The sequence below is a fragment of the Pecten maximus genome, unplaced genomic scaffold (genome assembly GCF_902652985.1).
Source record: "Pecten maximus unplaced genomic scaffold, xPecMax1.1, whole genome shotgun sequence".
Classification (NCBI taxonomy): Eukaryota; Metazoa; Mollusca; class Bivalvia; order Pectinida; family Pectinidae; genus Pecten; species Pecten maximus.
Genome location: NW_022982451.1, coordinates 1 through 20045, shown reverse-complemented (window position 1 = coordinate 20045; position 20045 = coordinate 1). Strand labels below are relative to the sequence as shown.

Genomic DNA, 20045 nt, shown 5'->3' with positions numbered 1-20045 from the left:
CTTCAAAAGGGGGAAACCCCCTGGGGTCATGTGTCTACCCCTGGGGAGGTGGTTAAGTTTACTATAGTTTCTATAGGAAAAACACATTTTTGAGCATTATTTGTTCAATTCCCATAAGAAAACTTTGTTAGAATGATCAATATGAAATGGCTATTGGGTATTTTACATATATTGCCACTGAGGGGCAGGGCCAAAAGGCGTCAAATTTACTAAAACATTGCAAATAGTCTGGAATCAAATACTCATCATAGATGAAAGTGTCTTAAGGTCTCCGTGTTAATTTTATTTTCTAACTCGGGCGTCCGTTAAGGCCCATGGGCCTCTTGTTTATCTCTTTCTGTACAGGATTCCAATTAAACTTTTCAATCTGCTTGTTTCTCCTTTGCATATTTTTGTATGCTTTCATAATGTAAGGTTTACATTCTGTGTCAACTGATGATCAAAACCGAACATACAGCCTCCCAAAACACAGATACACACCCACCTCAGACAGAGAGGCCGTTCTTAAATGACCTTAGCTGTTGATAGGACGTTAATGTAAATAAGTGAATATTTTTTTTTTATTATGTATCTTATCTCAACTTCAAACATCGTGTATACTTCATTTAATCTTTATTGAAAAGTTCTGCACTGTTATTTGTGTAATCACTTGTGTTAATAATGTTGTTTAACAAGTTCAAGTGACCTTTGGCCTATTAAACTGAAACTTCATACATTAATGCTTTCTTACTTGGCGTACTTGCTTAAGATAGCTTTTCACGTGTGAAGCTGAAAAGGCCAAAGTCACTTACTATAAACGTAAAATTGGTTACCATAATTCAAGTTTCCTACAGGGCCTATTAAACTTGAACTTCATACGGTGCTTGATTATACCACCTAGGCTATGTATAATGATTAAATTGTGCTGTTGTTTCATTCAATAATGTAAGCTGCGACATGAAAAAGTCTCCAGAGAAACATGTCTCGATTTTGGTCTCTGCTAGTGCTATGAACAAAGTAACGTTAACAATACTAGTATTAGAGATTACTTATTTTTTTTCTACAGTAAGCTCCGCGTTGCACAGGTGTTGGAATTGAACCCAATCCGCTTTGTGCATATTCCATCGAGGAGGTGTTTCATCAGGAGGAGTCCCAATATTATTTAGAACAAGAGATCCCAGAGGGATCTTGGCGCCCACCATTGAATGATCTTCATAAGTTCCATGTCAGATTGATCTTTTCTCTACTTTTCCCTTCATTTTACTAATCTGTGCAAATTGAGACATCCCTCCAGTACTTTTCAAACAAGGGAATCCTAGCTATATAAGAAATTTGAGATTTAACGATAATGGCTGTTTGTTTGCCAGGTTGTTTTGAGGACAGACTGGTCCAAAAATGCAATATGAGGGACCAGGGGGAACCTACTTATGAAATTTGAGCAAGATCCATTCAGTACTTTGAGAAATAGAGATAACAAACTTCAATTGTCAAAATCCAAGATGGCGGTCTGTCAGCCATATTGTTTTCCAATTGATCTCAAAATGCAATAAGCATAAAGAGGCACCAAGGGGAACCTCCATATGAAATTTGAGAAAGATCCCTTCAGTACTTTCTCAGAAATAGCGATAACAAACTTCAATTGTCAAAATCCAAGATGGCTGCCTGTCGGCCATATTGTTTTCCAATTGATCTCAAAATGCAATAAGCATAAAGAGGCACCAAGGGGAACCTCCATATGAAATTTGAGAAAGATCCCTTCAGTACTTTCTCAGAAATAGCGATAACAAACTTCAATTGTCAAAATCCAAGACGGCTGCCTGTCGGCCATGTTATTTTCAGATTGGTCTCAAAATGCAATATGCATAACTAGGCACCAAGGGAAACTTACATATGAAATTTGAGAAAGATCCCTTAAATACTTTCTCAGAAATAGTGATAACAAACTTCAATTGTCAAAATCCAAGATGGCTGCCTGTCGGCCATGTTGTTTTCAGATTGGTCTCAAAACGCAATATGCATAACTAGACACCAAGGGAAACTTACATATGAAATTAGAGAAAGATCAATTCAGGACTTTCTCAGAAATAGTGATAACAAACTTCATTTGTCAAAATCCAAGATGGCTGCCTGTCGGCCATGTTGTTTTCAGATTGGTCTCAAATCGCAATATGCATAATAAGGCACCAAGGGAAACCTACATATAAAATTTCAGAAAGATCCCTTCAGTACTTTCTCAGAAATAGTGATAACAAACTTCAATTGTCAAAATCCAAGATGGCTGCCTGTCGGCCATGTTGTTTTCCGATTGGTCTCAAATCGCAATATGCATAACTAGGCACCAAGGGGAACCTGCATATGAAATTTGAGAAAGATCCCTTCAGTACTTTCTCAGAAATAGCGATAACAAACTTCAATTGTCAAAATCCAAGATGGCTGCCTGTCGGCCATGTTGTTATCCGATTGGTCTCAAAACGCAATATGCATAACTAGGCACCAAGAGGAACCTTCATATGAAATTTGAGAAAGATCCCTTCAGTACTTTCTCAGAAATAGCGATAACACTTTCTCAGAAATAGCGATAACAAACTTCAATTGTCAAAATCCAAGATGGCTGCCTGTCGGCCATGTTGTTTTCCGATTGGTCTCAAATCGCAATATGCATAACTAGGCACCAAGGGGAACCTGCATATGAAATTTGAGAAAGATCCCTTCAGTACTTTCTCAGAAATAGCGATAACAAACTTCAATTGTCAAAATCCAAGATGGCTTCCTGTCGGCCATGTTGTTTTCCGATTGGTCTCAAATCGCAATATGCATAACTAGGCACCAAGGGGAACCTACATATGAAATTTGAGAAAGATCTCTTCAGTATTTTCTCAGAAATAGCGATAACAAACTTCAATTGTCAAAATCCAAGATGGCTGCCTGTCGGCCATGTTGTTTTCCGATTGGTCTCAAATCGCAATATGCATAACTAGGCACCAAGGGGAACCTGCATATGAAATTTGAGAAAGATCCCTTCAGTACTTTCTCAGAAATAGCGATAACAAACTTCAATTGTCAAAATCCAAGATGGCTGCCTGTCGGCCATGTTGTTATCCGATTGGTCTCAAAACGCAATATGCATAACTAGGCACCAAGAGGAACCTTCATATGAAATTTAAGAAAGATCCCTTCAGTACTTTCTCAGAAATAGCGATAACAAACTTCAATTGTCAAAATCCAAGATGGCTGCCTGTCGGCCATGTTGTTTTCCGATTGGTCTCAAAACGCAATATGCATAACTAGGCACCAAGGGGAACCTACATGTGAAATTTGAGAAAGATCCCTTCAGTACTTTCTCAGAAATAGCGATAACAAGAATTGTTTACGGACGGACGGACGGACGGACGGAGGGACGGACGGACGGAGGGACGGACGGACGACGGACGCAGGGCGATTTGAATAGCCCACCATCTGATGATGGTGGGCTAAAAATAGGGAAGTGGTCACTCCCACATAAATCATTATTAACCTTCCAGTCATAATCGCGAAAAATGGAGGGATGGCATAGTGATAGGTCGATGTGGGTACGGGAGCCTATAGCAGGGTGTAAATCATCTTCGCTAGCCAAGGCTTCTGCCGACTATGTCATGGCATTTTACCTAAATACAAAAATCACAATCTTTGGGGGAACGTTCGCAGTGTTTGATCAATTCATATAAGTCATTGATCACATATCTCATCGAAATGACACCAAACCTCGATGTGTGTTTGTAAACATCACCGATGAAGTAAATCGGTAACGCTTGTTTTGATTGGTCGAAAATTTCATGCGTGAAGGGTGGTAATTTCGAATCGCCGCGAGAGGGCCAGAACTGACGCCTATATCTGCCAAGGTTTCGTGTACTGTAACGTAATCAGAAGCCTTGGCTAGCGAAGATAGGTGTAAATATGTTGGGGTATTGTTGTTTAAAAGGCACAAGTTGTTTTTATTTATAAATTATTCAATACGTCTTCCTCTCTCGTCTGTGTTCGGAGAGCCCCACAGGCTGTTATGCCCATTAAAATATCCGAGAATTATGTATGGTGTTGGGAGTTGGGAAACGAGATTATTCAGTTACTCATTAGTGAAAGCAACGCTTGGAGGAAGATAAACTGAACAGACTGTTACTTGTCTGTGTAAAGTTCCACATACAGCGACAGCCTGTAAATTTGTGTTTAACGTGATCATTCTGTGAGGAATATTTTTATTGACAGCTACAGCTGCGCCTCCTGCTGCTTTGATTCCTATAGCTGTGGTGCTATTATACAGCGAGAAATTTCTAAGGGTAATTGGGTTTTTTAACATGACCTCCTGTAGGCAAAATAAGGCAGGTCTAAACTCTTTCGATAGATTTTGAAACTCTTCTATATTTGCTCGTAGTCAGCGTATATTCCATTGTATGATCGTATTGTTATTGTTGGCCATTATCATGGTTCATGCTGGTCGTTCTTCGGACTGACAGGGCTGCCTGGTGTAGGCTGTCTAGTAACAGCAACGTTGGTGATATGCTGTTCACTGTCGTCCATAAGAACGCCATACCTGTTGTAGCCAAGGATAGGGTCATCTGAACCCTTGGCCGGTTTGTTGTTTAGGGAGGGATGCCTATTGATCCGAACCCTAGATTTTGGTGTTCTTTGGTCTTGAGGGGGTGTAGTGGCAGGTCGTTTGGTAATTCGGGAGGTGTCGACCGACGGCTGTGACGGAGTTCGTCGTCTATGGTGGTCGGCACCTACCTTAGATTTTCGTTCGTTTGTGTTGGTTTTTGTAGTCGATGGTGATGGTTCGATTGGTGGTGGTGTGTGTTTAATGGGTTTTGAAGGCTCTGGAGGTTTGGGGGTGGCACTCCAGCGTGAGGCTCTCCCAAATAATTGTTTGTATTTTGGTAGGTTTGCCATCTCGGGAGCATCTGGACCCCAGGCAGACTAGTCCTCAAATGCTTGGATAGAGGCATCCTTCACCGAGATGGTACGTGCTGTCGACTGTTTTACAATTGTGGCAAACGTGGGGTTTGTGCTGTCCTTACTCTCGACAATCCTCCTGGCTTCAGGAAAGGGAATATTCTCGGTATATTTTAACCGGAGGATCTCCCTCTCCGTCTTCCAGGCAGGACAGTCTCGAGGTGAGGCCGCATGGTTACCCTGGCAGTGTATGCAACGTTTGCCAACAATGTTGCATTGGTCGTTGTCTGTGTGGCCTTCACGTCCGCAGTGTTCGCAGACAGTGTTCCGTCCACATCTGTCCTCGTGATGTCCGTACTTTTGACAGTTACGGCATCGCAGGGGGTTGGGGATGTAGGCGGAGACACTGTACATCTGGTAACCTATATTTACCGTCTGAGGTAGCTGCGGCACTCCGAACGTGAGAATGAATGTGTTGGTATTGATTGTTTGGCCATTTCGTCCGGAACGGATCCGCCTAACCTCTGAGACATGGATGTTCTCGACATGCTGGAAGTACTCCAGTATGTCGGTCTCGGAGTCGTTCTTCAATCCGGGGCACCTGATTACTCCCTTTGAAGAATTCAGTGAAGCGTGAGGCTTCACCTCGACATTGACACCGGCAAAACTGGAAGTGCCCATCAGATTCACCGCCTGTTGACGGCGGTAAACCTCGATGAGGAGAACACCAGATCTCATTGGTTTGCCGGATTTTACCTCGCCCGCTATTCCCTGAATTCCCTTCCTCAACAGGATAGGCGATAACTCGGAGGTTTTCTTACCCTTATCTCTGGAGGACATGGTCAGGAAATGAGGGAACAACGGAGAGGCTCCAGTTCCAGATGTAGTTTTGGTTGCAGTTTGGATTTGGTTTGGTATTGTTTTTGTTTGTGGTTTGGTTTGGTTAAGTATTGTTTTTGTTTGCTGTGTGTCTGTTGTGCTTGATGACTCGCCTTTGCGCTTTGTGTCATTTTGATCGTTTGTACCCATATGTATGTAGAAATTGTTCACTACTTTTGTTCCCACCCACCACGGAGCCCAACAAGGGGACACTTTTGTTGGCACGGGTTTCCAGTGTCAAAAGTGTCAGGGTTACATCAAATAGTATACTCGCACGAGAATGAAGCAGTTTGGTTCTCCCACGATTGCCCCTAAGCCACTGTCGTCTGGAGACGTGACCAGCCGATTGAAAATACAGGGACCATATTGCCACCCGTCTAGTCCGAGTCTGAAGCCAAAGTCGTGTGTTGCAGACTGGCATGGTTTATAATCAACTTCCAAACTACTCAACCACCAGGACCTTCTCCGGATTTACGGGACGCAAACCACGGTTTGACCTAACAAGAGGTTATGAAGCTCTGGCCAGCCAAGCCCAAAGTTTCATTGAAACGCTCAAGCTTCCGGACCACGCCAAGGTAGTAATCCTCCCGGAAGTTGAAGGACTAAAAAAAATCTGCTCATGTATAACGTCACAGATATGTGTATGTCACAGGGTAGTTTTGTTTTAGGGTCATTAAAATGGCAGTTTCAACTCCCGACTAGCGCTCAGTATTTTGGAAGTTGGACGACTGTTTGGCCTGTTGCCAGTATAACGTGACCGGGTGGGGAGTCCTACTAGGTGTCTTTGGCAGTATGCTTCAGTGAGGTAGTGTTGTGCAAGATAGCCGTGAATATTGTTTCGGAGGCATATTTTGGTACTATCTATCAAATTTTAAAAAATCGAGCTAGGGCTATTACAGAGAAAAGGGAAGAGTTGGGGGAACTAACCCTGACGGATCTCGAGCAGATACAGGGGGGTGCCTAGCACAATTTGGGATCCCTTGCTCAAGACGGGGATTATAGTTATCCCATTTGATGGGTCGGAATGGGTTCCGAGGGAACCTAGCGCGGACATCAAAACCATGAGAGCGGCTCTAGAGAAGATGGACAATGTTATTGATCAGCAAAAGCGGGAAATGGGGGAGGCTAAAGAGGAATTTCGGAGGCAACTCCACCGAGATTGATTATGAAGCCATGTTGGCAGAGGAAGAGGAGAAGCGAGGCACTGGAAACACTCTTAGAGGAAATCCATTCCGTCGCTGATACTAAGGCCATGCGTGCCGAGATCTCCCGAGTTGAGTTGTCGCGTACCGAATCGTCACGAGCTCCGATAACCCCCTCAGGTAAACCCCGCAATCGCAAATTGTGCCCATTATGCAAGGCATCTGGTTGACCGGATACCCATTTTTTGAGCATATGTGTATACTCACCCAGTCAGGACCGACAATTCTTTGCCAAGGTCCGACAGCTTACTTGACTAGAAGATGATTCTGGAGAGGACATTGATACAGCGGTGAAACAGGACCCTCCACGCGACGATTCGCCCTACATTAATACGCGTCCGTCAGCCACTGGTAACATGATTCGTGCCCCCTGTGCTAGAAAGCTTGGTGTTCGCGTTACTAGCAGCTCCCAGTCCGCTCATCAGGCTGACGGGTCATCTCCGCTGAAAATCATCGGAAAGCCACCCAACCTGAAACTCCTGTCTTACGGGAATACAGGAGGTGCACCAGCCCTCAATGCTTCAGATTGCATATGCTGGATTTATAGGCCAGACAAATATGAACTACTGTGACAGCATTTACACTAGAAATTATATAACTACACAGAAAAAGTATTTCACATAATCGTACTGTACAGCGCGGCGGCTAGGAATGACACACACATACACACACACACACACACACACTATACCCGATACACGCAAACTACTGTGACGTCACGGCACGTGCAACACCTGCATTGCATGATCGTAAGAGGCGACTAAATTTGGGATCTTATCTTTTCTTTTCTTTCTGAACAACTTTCTCTTCCTAATGTCTCACTTGACAATGCCTCACTTTTGGCCTTTAGTTGAGCGTTCGCCCCTGTGAGGAAGGCTTTGGGTTCTGTCCCCTGGCCGAGACATACCAGAGTCTTTAAAAATGGTAGTTGCTCCTCCTGCTTAGCGCTCAGCATACAAGGAGTGGGACGACTGGTTCGCCCGTTGTCAGTATAATAAGACCGGGTGGGGTGTGCTGCTGGGTGTCTTCGGCAGTATGCTTCAGTGAGGTAGCACTCTAAATCGGCAAAAGATCCGGCCCATCACAAGGAGACTTAACACAAACATACCGCAGTCTCCCAAAACACACATACGCATTCATCACACGCATACATGTCGCACGCACGGGAGGCCGTCCTTAAATGACCTTAGCTGTTAATAGGACGTTAAACAAAATAAACCAAACCAAACCAAACCAACACCTGCATTTACGTGCCGACAGAGACAAATTATTCCCGCTATACTTAGCGAAACGCGGGAATATTCAATTCTTCAGATTCTAGTAGATGTTTTCCCACAGAAGACGGGCCAGATTTCAGTGATTCATCAATGTCGTCAGGTTTTGTGTTCCTGGAGGCATAAGACTGCAGCCTGCAAACACAAATAAAACATGAATTGAAAATCTACTAAGTACAGAAAGTTACATTAAGTCAATGATATACATATAGGTTCTATATATACAAATCTTTAGTTTCTGGTATGAACATTCAGCCATTCCTTTATGATATGCAGTAATATATAGTAGAATATCCCGGCACTTTGAAAACATGTTTGAATTTCGAATACTTGGGACCAACACCGCGCATTATTGAAAAGTAAGGGTGTTTTCTATCAGTGTTTAGCTTCGACGGATCATATGTCAGGGAAGTGTCCTGTCCAAGTGTCTTGTGACGTATGCGATAGAAATAATCTCCTAGTCATACATCGTCATGGCGGGGAGTCAATCAGCTAGAGTGACAATCTAATTAAACTCTAGATGGTCATGAACATCTAACAACATCCCATTAGGGGTCACGTCAGGGTGACCTTTTGGATTAGCCAATCAAATGAATACTTCCAGAATCTTGGAAGTGAATTTTATGTCCGGATGACTACCTAGAGTGCATAGCTTGTATAATCTGTCAATTTGTTTCAAGTCATTTTGTCCCATAAAGCTTATAGCTATGTACTGTGCCGAAATGGTTTGCTTCAGATGTATGCTGTGACGAAATGGTTTGCTTCGATGATATCGACAAAATGCCAATTCGCCCTGAAAGTGAAACGCATACATCTCAGAGGTCATCAGAACGTGACCCTTGATGGGATGTTGTTAGATGTTCATGTAACGTAGTGATACTGACCATTTATATTTTAATTAGATTGCTAGAGTGAGCAAAGGATCCAGGTGGCAACTAAACGTACTCTTGTTAATGGAAAGGAGTTCACAGGTCAATCTTTTGGGTCGATTGTACTGGTCAATGTATCGTCACCAAATCGGCTCATGGAAAGGGGACGACCAGGGCAACATTGGTATCCCTAGAACTTTGGGCTACTCGAGAGACAATCCATTACAACCTACAGTCATGCTCGGGTCGTACATCTATGGTTGGACAACGGATACATGGAATATCTATTCAGTCAAGTCAGTATATCAAAACAGATTGATTTCATCGAGCGCAATTACATTCCACAGGAAGTTCCTACTTCAGATGTGGCTGAGTTATATGCACACCTCAAGGAAATAGCTCCATTGCTCAATCCGTTGAATTAAAGCTGCGGGGTTCATCTGTTGATAGGTCGTGAAGCGTCAAATAATCAGACCTCAACCATCTGTCCAAGAACTTACACTAGGTTGGGTAGTTATTGGAACAGTATGCCTTGGAAAGTTCCATCAGTCAGACGTTTAACAATTGTACAAGACTAATGTCGGCATTGATGGGAGGGGCAAACTCTTGGGTTTTGTCTTCTGAGTCTCTGAGCTGTCCGTGGATCTGAGTACCATTCTGAATGCCATTGCTGATGAATAATGAACATTAGACAATAGGCAGTCACCTTTTATACTTCTTGAAGTTCACTCTTTTTTATCCAAGAGTTAAACTTAGGTGGCCAATGCAACCAAGACACAAGTACTTCGGTTTTACCCATCACCTTTCTTTCCTTCAAGATTTTATCTACCTTCCATACGGTATTTTCCGCCACGTTCACCTTCTGCAATTCCTGTTCATAGAACGTTCCCGTGATCTTCTCTCCTTCGAAATCCTTTAGTCTGTATATCGGAATTCCATCTCGAGTCGTGCGATCCGTGATGATACATATCTCCCCAGTCCATTTTTGATCATATTCCCTCTGAAATGTGTGTTTGACGTGTGTTATTCTGACTCTATCGTCTACCTTGTACTTGTAGGGGTTTTTCCTCCTCGACCTTCTCCCCTTTTTTTCGGCAGATTTAGCCGTCTTTTTCGATCGCAAAGTGGTTTTTGTCCTAACCATATAGGCATTGAGTCTTATTTCGTCCTCGTTTCTTTTTTTAACGTCTGAAGGTGCTATATTTCCCAGAGATATAGATGGAGTGTCGTTGATGTCTTTTGTGAGTGACTCTAATTTGTCGAGATACTGGTAACTCTGCGCATGTGTAAACATCCTGTACATCCTGTTTTTGATGTTCTGGATAGCTCTCTCTGCGTAATTTGCTGGATGAAACAAAAATAGATTATTAATCATTTATATTAAACCTAATGGTCAATAAGAGAATGGTAAAATCCTGTAAAATGTTAATACCTTTGAGTAGGGGTGAAATACCGGTAGCTCCTCCACATCCAAGTGTGGAGTGTGGAGGATGACATCATATGACGCAATAAGGGGAAATCCCATGATGCAATAGGGGAAAATCCTCTGACGTCACAAGTGACCCTGACCTTAGGTCAATAAAAATAGAAAGTGTGGAGGGTAATTGCACAATGTAATGGTATCATCACTATACAAATTAGGAATGTGTGGAGGTTACAAAGGTAATAAGTAGTACCAGCAATTACAACCAGAGGTGTATATTTACCTATCAATGGAGTCTTTAAGCTTCAATAAACATTAAATTAGGAATGTGTGGAGGTTACAAAGGTAGTAAGTAGTACCCGCTATAACAAGTGTATGGAGGGATCATGCAAGACTAAACATGACAATTATATGTAAACAAACCATACTATATACAGGTAAAACCCCAAGTTAGAAATAACAGTGACGCAACCTAGAGTGTATATATCAAGGTTACCATTTAAAGTCCATACCAATGGCTCAGGAGATCCTTAATAGAATAGTCCGAGAAGATATTACTCTAACAAATATACACCACAATCAAGTAGACTGTCGATTAGGTATTACACAAGAAATCATCGTAAAAAAAGTTAAAGGTAAGCTGAAGATCTGTTTAAAAGAAGACGGAAAGAGTATACAAATAACAGGAGACTATTTTAGGAAGATGCTGTTTCTGTCGGAAACTTTACAATGTATCTGTGCCCTACTTCATTGAGATGTCAGATATTACAACAGACTGTATCCATCATTATCACATACGACCAATACATCAGTCTATGATTAAATGTGAGGATCGACTACAAAGTTTTGCAAACTGGCCACAACAAATAATCCAAACTCCGAATCAGCTCGCTCGAAACGGATTTTTCTATTCGGGACAAAGTGATAAAGTCACCTGTTTTATGTGTGGTGTACAATTAGGATCCTGGACATTTAACGATTCTATCACAACCGAACATAGAAGATGGTCGAATGATTGTGTATACCTACAAATGACATTATCATAACATGGGAGGTATTGATTTTTATTTTGATGATAATCATTGTAGTTGCTCAGAGTGTAAACGTTATAAGGTTCACTCATGCGACATTGACTCACTAATAGATGAAGGTTGGTCTTACATCAATGGTGAAGAAATAAAAATTGAACATATTGCCAAGCTCTTTAACATATTGGATAGACTATGGAAAGAAGACAACTATATCAACGGTGATTATATAAGACTGTTATTTATATTCAACGAACACATAGGTGCAGAAATATGTTCATAATGGATACATCTGAGAAAAGACTTTATTCCTACATGAGAAATCAAATCGAGGAGAAAGCTTATAAGAGGATAGTGAAAAACTTACTCTGTCTAGCTTATGCATTACATGTTAAAGAAGTCATATCGAAGTTGTTTGTATGCACAGGATGTGTGGAGGGTCAAGCTAACCAGGAAGGACATGACTGTGTCATGCTTGATAGTGATATCATAGTGGATCTGTATTGTGATGAAACCTTGTCAACCGTCAACCGGGTAGAAGTGGATAATCTGTGGTGTCAGTTCACCATTCAATCCAGTGTTCCTTCACACATGCAACAAAATTTGATGGGATATGAACGATTTCGTTGTAAAGAATATGTGAAACAACATTTTAGCGGAAGAATTTTGAAGCTGGTGAAAAAAATAGACATTATCAATTTAAAATTGATTGTGGAGGAATTTGAAAATTTGTGAAGAAAGACCTCAGCAGACCGAAAGTTTTAGACTAGTATGGATGATACACAGTCAATTTTTGAGAAAATGGACTCTTTATTTAATTTTGTATATGCTTATCACCTATACCATGAAACATCTAACATGCTAAAACATTTTATAGAAGAAGTAAGCCGCTGGAAAGTTCCGGATGATACTAGAAACAGTTATATTTTAAATATGTTAACCACAGACTGGAGAAATATGGAACTGCAACGAAGAATAAAGATTGATGAAATGATTCAATCAATACATCGGTTAGAAAGCCGTTTTATATAATAACATTTATCTTTTTGTGTTCATTTATGTGGAGACTTCAGAGTCGACAACTTGAGTACGTATTAAATATATTAATCATCAGTTTGTGTTTGTTATCTCAATGTAAACGTAAACAGTTTGTCAGCATGGTTGTTAAAAAAATTCTTGCATGTAAAGGAACAAGTATTTAAGAACGTTATTCTATTTCATATACCATCATAATGACATAGATGTTCACATTAATTTGTTACAGATAATGTTGACATCAGAAGAAAAACAGAGAGTGGATGACATTTATTATAATTTTAATAACGGAGGGACATTCTCAAGTCCAGCAAAAGTACATCAAATTCTGAAATCACAGGGACATAACTCTCCCGGTTTATACAAAATCAGACGATACATTCAAAGTCTCGACGATTACAGTCTACAAAAGCCTGTAAAACGTTCATTTAAACGTGCACGTGTAGAAGTTGGAGAACCATTCGAACAATATGATACCGATTTACTGGACATGACGTCATTGTCGAAGCAAAATTCAGGTGTAAAGTTCTTGTTGATGGTGATCGATGTATTCAGTCGCTTTCTCTGGGTTGAACCTATCAAAACAAAAACAGCAAAAGAGGTATTAGGAGCATTCAAGAAAATAGTTGAAAGGGGAAGAATTCCCAAGAAAATTCATTCAGATTTAGGCAAAGAATACAACAACAAATGGTTTAAAAAATGGTGTCTAGATAATGACATTCATTATTTTACCACACAAAACGAAATACACGCCCCCATGGTAGAGCGTGTCAATAGGACATTCAAGACCATGATATTTCGCTACTTTACTAAATTTAGAACCTATAGATACATAGACAATCTACAGAAATTTGTCGACTCTTACAACGCTACACCCCACCGCTCCCTTAATGGAACAGCTCCAAAAGATGTAAATGAGAACAATCAGGCAGATCTTTTTGCTTACATGTACTTGAGGAAAAAACAGAAAACAAAACTTGAAACCAAAAAACGGAAAAAATACACTTAAACGAAAAAAATCAACCCTTACCAATTCAAGATAGGAAGTTTAGTTCGTATTTCACACATGAAACAGGTGTTTAAGCGTGCCTATCAGCAGCAGTGGTCTTCAGAGATATTTAAGATAAACAAAAGAGTTTTAATGCAAGGAATACCGCTATATCAATTAATAGATTTTCTAGGAGATACCATACAGGGAAACTTTTATCAATCAGAATTACAACGAGTCGAAAAAGATGAAAAAACTCTATGGTTTATAGAGAAGAAAATACGTCAGCGTAAAAGAAAAGGTCAGATTCAGTGGTTGGTTCAATTTGAAGGATGGCCCCCTAAATATAATCAATGGATTCCCGAGAAAGACATCAAAGACGTTACAGATAGCTAACATGACACACTACGTAATCATTAATAGTGACAAAAATATGGACTACTTCCCCAACAACAAACCGTACCATTTTCAATGTCAACTGAAGGCGCCACTCATTTTAAGCGGTTTGTGGAATGTGGCACTCGTCGACATAAGTATAACCACAGTCAATACAAAGACGAGAGAAAATATATACATACATTGTAATCTCGTGGGAGAATCCATAGTCGATGGTGAGAGGGGAAATCTACTCCGAATGGTGAAAGCTCAAAAGGTTGCAACATGGAGTCAAACATTCGAGAATCCTCAGTTTGTTGCTATAAATAAAACAGAAATTAGAGATATAGAAATATCTATAAAAGACGCTAACGGGAACTTGGCTTCATTCTTGAAAAAGCCAACAACGGTAACACTTCACTTTAAAGCTTATCCTTTTTACAGATGAATGTCTCCAATCTATACGTCCCTAATGTGGGCAAATGGTTACAATATTATCGGAAGGTTACCGATGGTAAGATTAATCCTTATACAGAAGAGGTACAACAAAGGGGAGGGAACATATCAGGTGACACGGCTGAATTCATCATTCCTATTGACAAGTACAACAGTGACGGAGAGAAAGCCTTACCGACCCGAAACCTGGATGTTAACATGGTATCACCATCACAACAAATAGTAGATCAAGCCAAATCAGAGTTAAAAAGGAAGAGAAAATTGACAACAGATCATTCTAACAGGAAACGACGAAGGGTGCAGACCTCTCGGAGAAAACCGCCAAGAAAAGTAAAGCGTAAGGCAGGAAAACAGGTTAAGAGGCATACACAAAAACGTAAACCTGTACAGAAGCGGAAACCTACACAGAAACGTAAGAAATCTAACCAATTACTATCATCATGGCTGCGATAAATAAAGACTTTTTTAGAGAAGCTCAACCTTCACAACTGGAATTTTTTGAATTACCACCTACACAGACAGCCGTTGAAAACGTGTACTATCAAGATGTACTACCGATATCACAGATGACAGGAGATTCATCAGTAGAATTTGTCGTTTCCGGTCAAAATGGTATGGTATGTAGTTTTTATGACAAACGCTATGTGAAAGAAAACGGAGAAACATGGGCGCACGGTCACTATAGGATAAAAAACTCAAACATTGATTAAAGTTTTCAATGCACCTTAGAACTTATTTTTAATGCAAATATGTTACACATCATAAAGCTATATAAACATCTAATTAAATGTTTATAATATAAGCTTATCAATTATTGTTGTACATCTATAGTTAAATGCTTATCGAAATATTGAAATATAAGCTTTTTTAATTATTCAGTATACATTTTAAAAGTTAACGTATAATTAAATACTTATCGAAATGTCGAAATATAAGTATTATATGTTGTATATACAAACTTGTCGAAACGAAATGCAAGCAAAAGATTTACTTTCCTGCCATTGGTGACACAATTTCAGTATATACCATTACTGTATATATATTTATGTGTATAATAATAAAAACCTCCCATTTAACTCATATTCTTTGTGTTTGTTTTATTAATTATCTCTACTGTTGACTACATCCATTAGATAGTCAGAATCTTCAATGTATTTACAAAATATTGCTTCTACAAAGACGTACATAGAATGTCTATGAATATAATTCGACATAATTCCTGAAACCCTCCCCCATTTCAAATTTATGATTGTATCTAGGTAAAATAAATGTTCGTTTCTGAATTCAGGATACTTAATTTTAATTGCTTTAATTAATTTTGTGAAAATATGTCTCTGACATATATTTGTACTACTGTTTCCGAATATAAGCCTTATTGTAGATAAATGTGTCGGTATATATTCCGTATCTCTTTGAAGTAAGCGTCCTCTTTCATCGAGTATACATTTAATAGGATACATTTCGTTTTTAAACGAACATTAATGTTCGGTTATTGTGATCAAGAACTGGACTGAGAAATATAACCATATATGGTAGCCACATTCACCAATACGCCATCTACTGTCAGTTTCAATGAAATATGGCTGCCCCCATTGCCTTACGCTTCAAATAATTTACTTGCAAAAACATCTTCGTTTTATATAGTAGTTTTACCGAAAAGGTTGAAATGTATTCAGTAGGTGTTTTCAAGATGCATACGATTTGAGAAATGCATAACGTTAGCGAAATGAGAAGACTAAATGAACTTGAACTTTGCGAATAACTCCAGGTCAATATATTTATGTAAACAACTACTGCGCAGGCGCATTCGTCTCCGGATGTTTACAAAGTTTTGCTCTTCTGTGTTCTTTCCAAAACGGCTGACATTATAGCATAGGTCTGCAAATTTGTCCGCGATTTACTTAAATGTGTAATATATATATTCTAGAATGTTACATCATTATCAACTAGGTGTGTATTTCTATAATTTAGAGAAAGAAATATATCAATGACGGCATACGAGACGATACATTGTATCATACTAACTTATACTGTAGTTACTGTACGTGTTTGCGAGAAAGAACTGTACATATGTATAGGCTTACAATTAGGTGGTATTTGTGGTCAGGGTGACTGGTCATAGCGTTAAAACTGTCATCGATTTCCATATACCATTTTCCTTTGACGAAAATGACCCAATAAATCAAATGCAAATGATAATATCTTGCTATGTGCACGGGATTGCTTGTTGTAGGCGATACTTGGAACGTATTTACTGTTGTAAGGGAGGTAACTGCAAGATTTACGGAAATCAAAAATAAACCAATTTGATTGGTCGATTCTTCCTTCACTTTGGCATGGGGTTTACAATCGAAGTGACAGATAACTACGGCAATATTCAGATGATATCAACAATAACATTTTTGGATACGTGTGGTTGGCAGTTGTTGTCATGTTTAAAATGAACAATTATATAGCTTGCTTTTATTTCGGCAAAGACGAGAATATTTACTGAAACGGACCACACGTGAAGCAGACTTGGAAATACCGAAACGAAGAAAAATCGGCTTAATTATAATATAAATTGGCATTATTTTCAGAGGATTGACCAAAATATATGTTCTGCAATGCCTGATTGTATCATATATAAAATATTAGAGGTTTATTTGACCGAATTTTAAATTAACCATTCATTTGCGAATCGCGGCCCGATTGTCGTTAGAGTTGAATTACCGAAATGGCCGATAGTCGACCCATCATCGATATTTTTACGAGAATTTTTTTTTCTTTTACCTGAAAGTATTTTGAAATAATTTGCAAAATACCGAATTCACGACCAAATTTTCGATTGCGACGAACTTCTGTGACGGTGTTAAGTTCATGTTAAGGTATATCTGATTAAAATCAGCTGTTACATGGCTACGTTTACTATGCACTACGTCTACTAGGTATTTTTTTTTAAAGACGGAAATCAGGATTATCTAAAAACAAATGCAAAAATACTTGTGATATTCACTTAATTTGATATTCAGTCGTTAATTGTTATTTGTAGTTTTATAACTTCTGATATATTGTGATTGATACTCTATATAATATTGCTGTGGAACTTGTGTTATTTTTCAAACAAATTCATTTTAATATTTTGTTAATTTAGAATTTTCATCAAGTCATAATCAAGACTTGAAATTCTCACTACACCATACTTCAAACACAGAGTAATCGATGAATTAATAAACTGAAAATTGAAGTCAAGCAAATGAGTCAATATTTACCTTAAATATTTTTTCAATATACAACAAATGTTCAGATGACTATTTGTGCCATGCTGTTACAAGATTTCAGTTACAATTCTAAAATTGAATTAGTATGTAAATATATGTTATCCTGTCAATATCCACAAAGCGAGTGGTCTACTGTACTCAAAGTCATGCCAGTAGATAGCAGTACATATACTTACTGCTTACATCTAGTGCTTACTTGTGTGAACTATTAATCAATAACAAAATGGTTCATATATTTCTATATATGACTTCACAAATTATGTGGTGTCTGAAGATCTGAATGAAGTGAATAAACGATGTATTAAATTATTTTTATGAAATATTCAAGTCACAGATCATTCTCTTTTTTAAAATATTGATTTCAGGTCCATTTTGGTAATTCAAATATGACGGCAATCAGGCCTCGAATGGCGAATGATTACAAAAATTTTAAATACGTCTCGGTCAAATAAACCCCTAATATTTTACATATGATTAATTTTGACATTGGAGAACATATAATTGTGTCCATTCTCTAATATAAGCACTGGTAGAAAGTACAGAATAGAGCTTCATAAATATATAATCAAAATTACTAATTACCCCGGTAAATATAACATTTTACGTAAACCTCCCATGACTGATGGTGAACTTAAACTTGCAAATCTCCTGTGTCATTCCAATTTTGATATGTGTAAAGATATAGATATGGAATGATTCACAAATTTGCATACAGTTCTCTCCACATAAAGGATGTGATTTGTGCAATTACATTTCTGAACTGTGTGGTTCACTATGATTGGATGGTCAACATTGGAAAGGGACAATAAATAGGGAATGTGTCACCCCATCGAATGGACTGTAACCTTTATCAGTTTGAAGTTGAAAATGAAGCTTGAAGTTTTCTTTTCCTGTTTGCTGAATTATTTGATGAAGATAGTCTTTATATGGTTGTTATTCTTTATCACATTGTGTACAATGCTGTAATTATACCAGAAGTATATCTTCTCATATAAAGATTTATTAACATCAAATGATTCCTGAACAAAAGGAGTCAAGTTTTTTGTTTTGAAGTACCATACATGCTTGAGTACAGTTTCAATAGGATACATTCCTAATCCGGGCCTTGATTAGCAGCTCTGGTTTTGGTTTTCAGTAGTTCTTTATGTGTGTTTCATCATATTAAGTTGAAATATGCTTAACTAACGATGGAACTGGCCTAAATTTAGTGCATATTAGAAGTTGGCATCAATAAGGTCACAGAGTCCTGGCTGTATTATAACTGATGATGGCTTCCCGAAAGAAAGAAGACATATTTTATTTTCATCCATCCAAGATAGATCAATAAACTTCCAATTTCAATCAGGACCTTACAGAAATATGCATGTGTTCAATCATATCAGAACAGCTGCAAACATTTCAAATAATTTGCAATTAATTCCTAAACCAATATCAGTAAATTTATCGACTTTAAACTTAGAAGATTACTGATTTTGCATTAAACAATAATGTTCGTTTACAGTACTTCCAGTACTTTGATTTATTCTACCTATACGATATTTAGTAGCTTTTTTTCTCATAAATATACATGTTTATTTATGAAACACAGTTAATGTCTGTCTATACGGTATTTAGTAGCTTTGCTATAGTTACAAAAATATACGTGTATATTTATGAGGAAAACAAAGCTACTTACCGTATAGGCAGACTATAGATTTGCTAATATGGTTGATATCTGTGAGATGACGACGATGCAGGCGATGTCGTGGAACCAGATGTAGAGGGCATCGAAGGTGATATCTTTGGAGGGACCGTTGCCCTCTCCTGAGGTGATCCGCCTGCAGCTTGTGTGTCTACATTAGACTGAAACATAACAATTGAAATCAAAATCACATAGGATTCAAAGTTTTTATTCAATAAAAATATATATCTGCATAAACATAAAACTTTTTTAAAACATCATATCGCATAACAAGTGCAATTTGATATCGTCATCTGCTTAAAATTTTATTGTATCTAATGTGTTTAATATTAAAAATTCAAAGTCGACATTGAATACCTACCAGATCATCTAACAGATGTAATTTAGAGTCAAATGCCTCTTTAGCCAGACACAGCTCTTCAAATTCAGAGTAGTGCAGGCTAAAGGTTGTACCCCAACCTTTAGCCAGGTGAACGTATAGTTCACCGTTCCCTTGCCGAAATCTTGTAACAGCCACCTATAATAAAAATGATTTAACATTATGATTTTATAAATTCGTTTATAAAGTGTCAATATTAAAATTCAAATTTTAGATGTTTAAGTAAAAGGATTATGATTTAACAAAAGTGCTTAAGATATAATTTAATTCAAAAACAAAATACTGAATGTTAAT

At 38.5% G+C, this 20045-nt stretch overlaps 2 protein-coding genes and 2 long non-coding RNA genes across 4 annotated transcripts; all 4 read right to left on the bottom strand.

Moving 5' to 3' along the window:
- Positions 1 to 4926: 4926 nt before the first annotated feature.
- LOC117320482 lies at positions 4927 to 5742 on the bottom strand. The gene has a single exon (XM_033875073.1). The coding sequence runs from the start codon at positions 5740 to 5742 to the stop codon at positions 4927 to 4929; it is 816 nt and encodes a 271-aa protein (XP_033730964.1).
- Positions 5743 to 8265: 2523 nt separating this feature from the next.
- Positions 8266 to 11587, bottom strand: LOC117320481. Its single transcript, XM_033875072.1, has 3 exons — positions 11575 to 11587; positions 9897 to 10470; positions 8266 to 8392 (listed from the first exon to the last, which is right to left on the bottom strand). The coding sequence occupies exons 1-3, from the start codon at positions 11585 to 11587 to the stop codon at positions 8266 to 8268; spliced, it is 714 nt and encodes a 237-aa protein (XP_033730963.1).
- A 1289-nt stretch (positions 11588 to 12876) lies between these two features.
- Positions 12877 to 14162, bottom strand: LOC117320484. The gene is made up of 2 exons (XR_004531051.1): positions 13643 to 14162; positions 12877 to 13187 (listed from the first exon to the last, which is right to left on the bottom strand). It is a non-coding gene; the product is annotated as an uncharacterized LOC117320484 (long non-coding RNA).
- Positions 14163 to 19210: 5048 nt separating this feature from the next.
- LOC117320483 lies at positions 19211 to 19960 on the bottom strand. The gene is made up of 2 exons (XR_004531050.1): positions 19734 to 19960; positions 19211 to 19533 (listed from the first exon to the last, which is right to left on the bottom strand). It is a non-coding gene; the product is annotated as an uncharacterized LOC117320483 (long non-coding RNA).
- Positions 19961 to 20045: the final 85 nt, after the last annotated feature.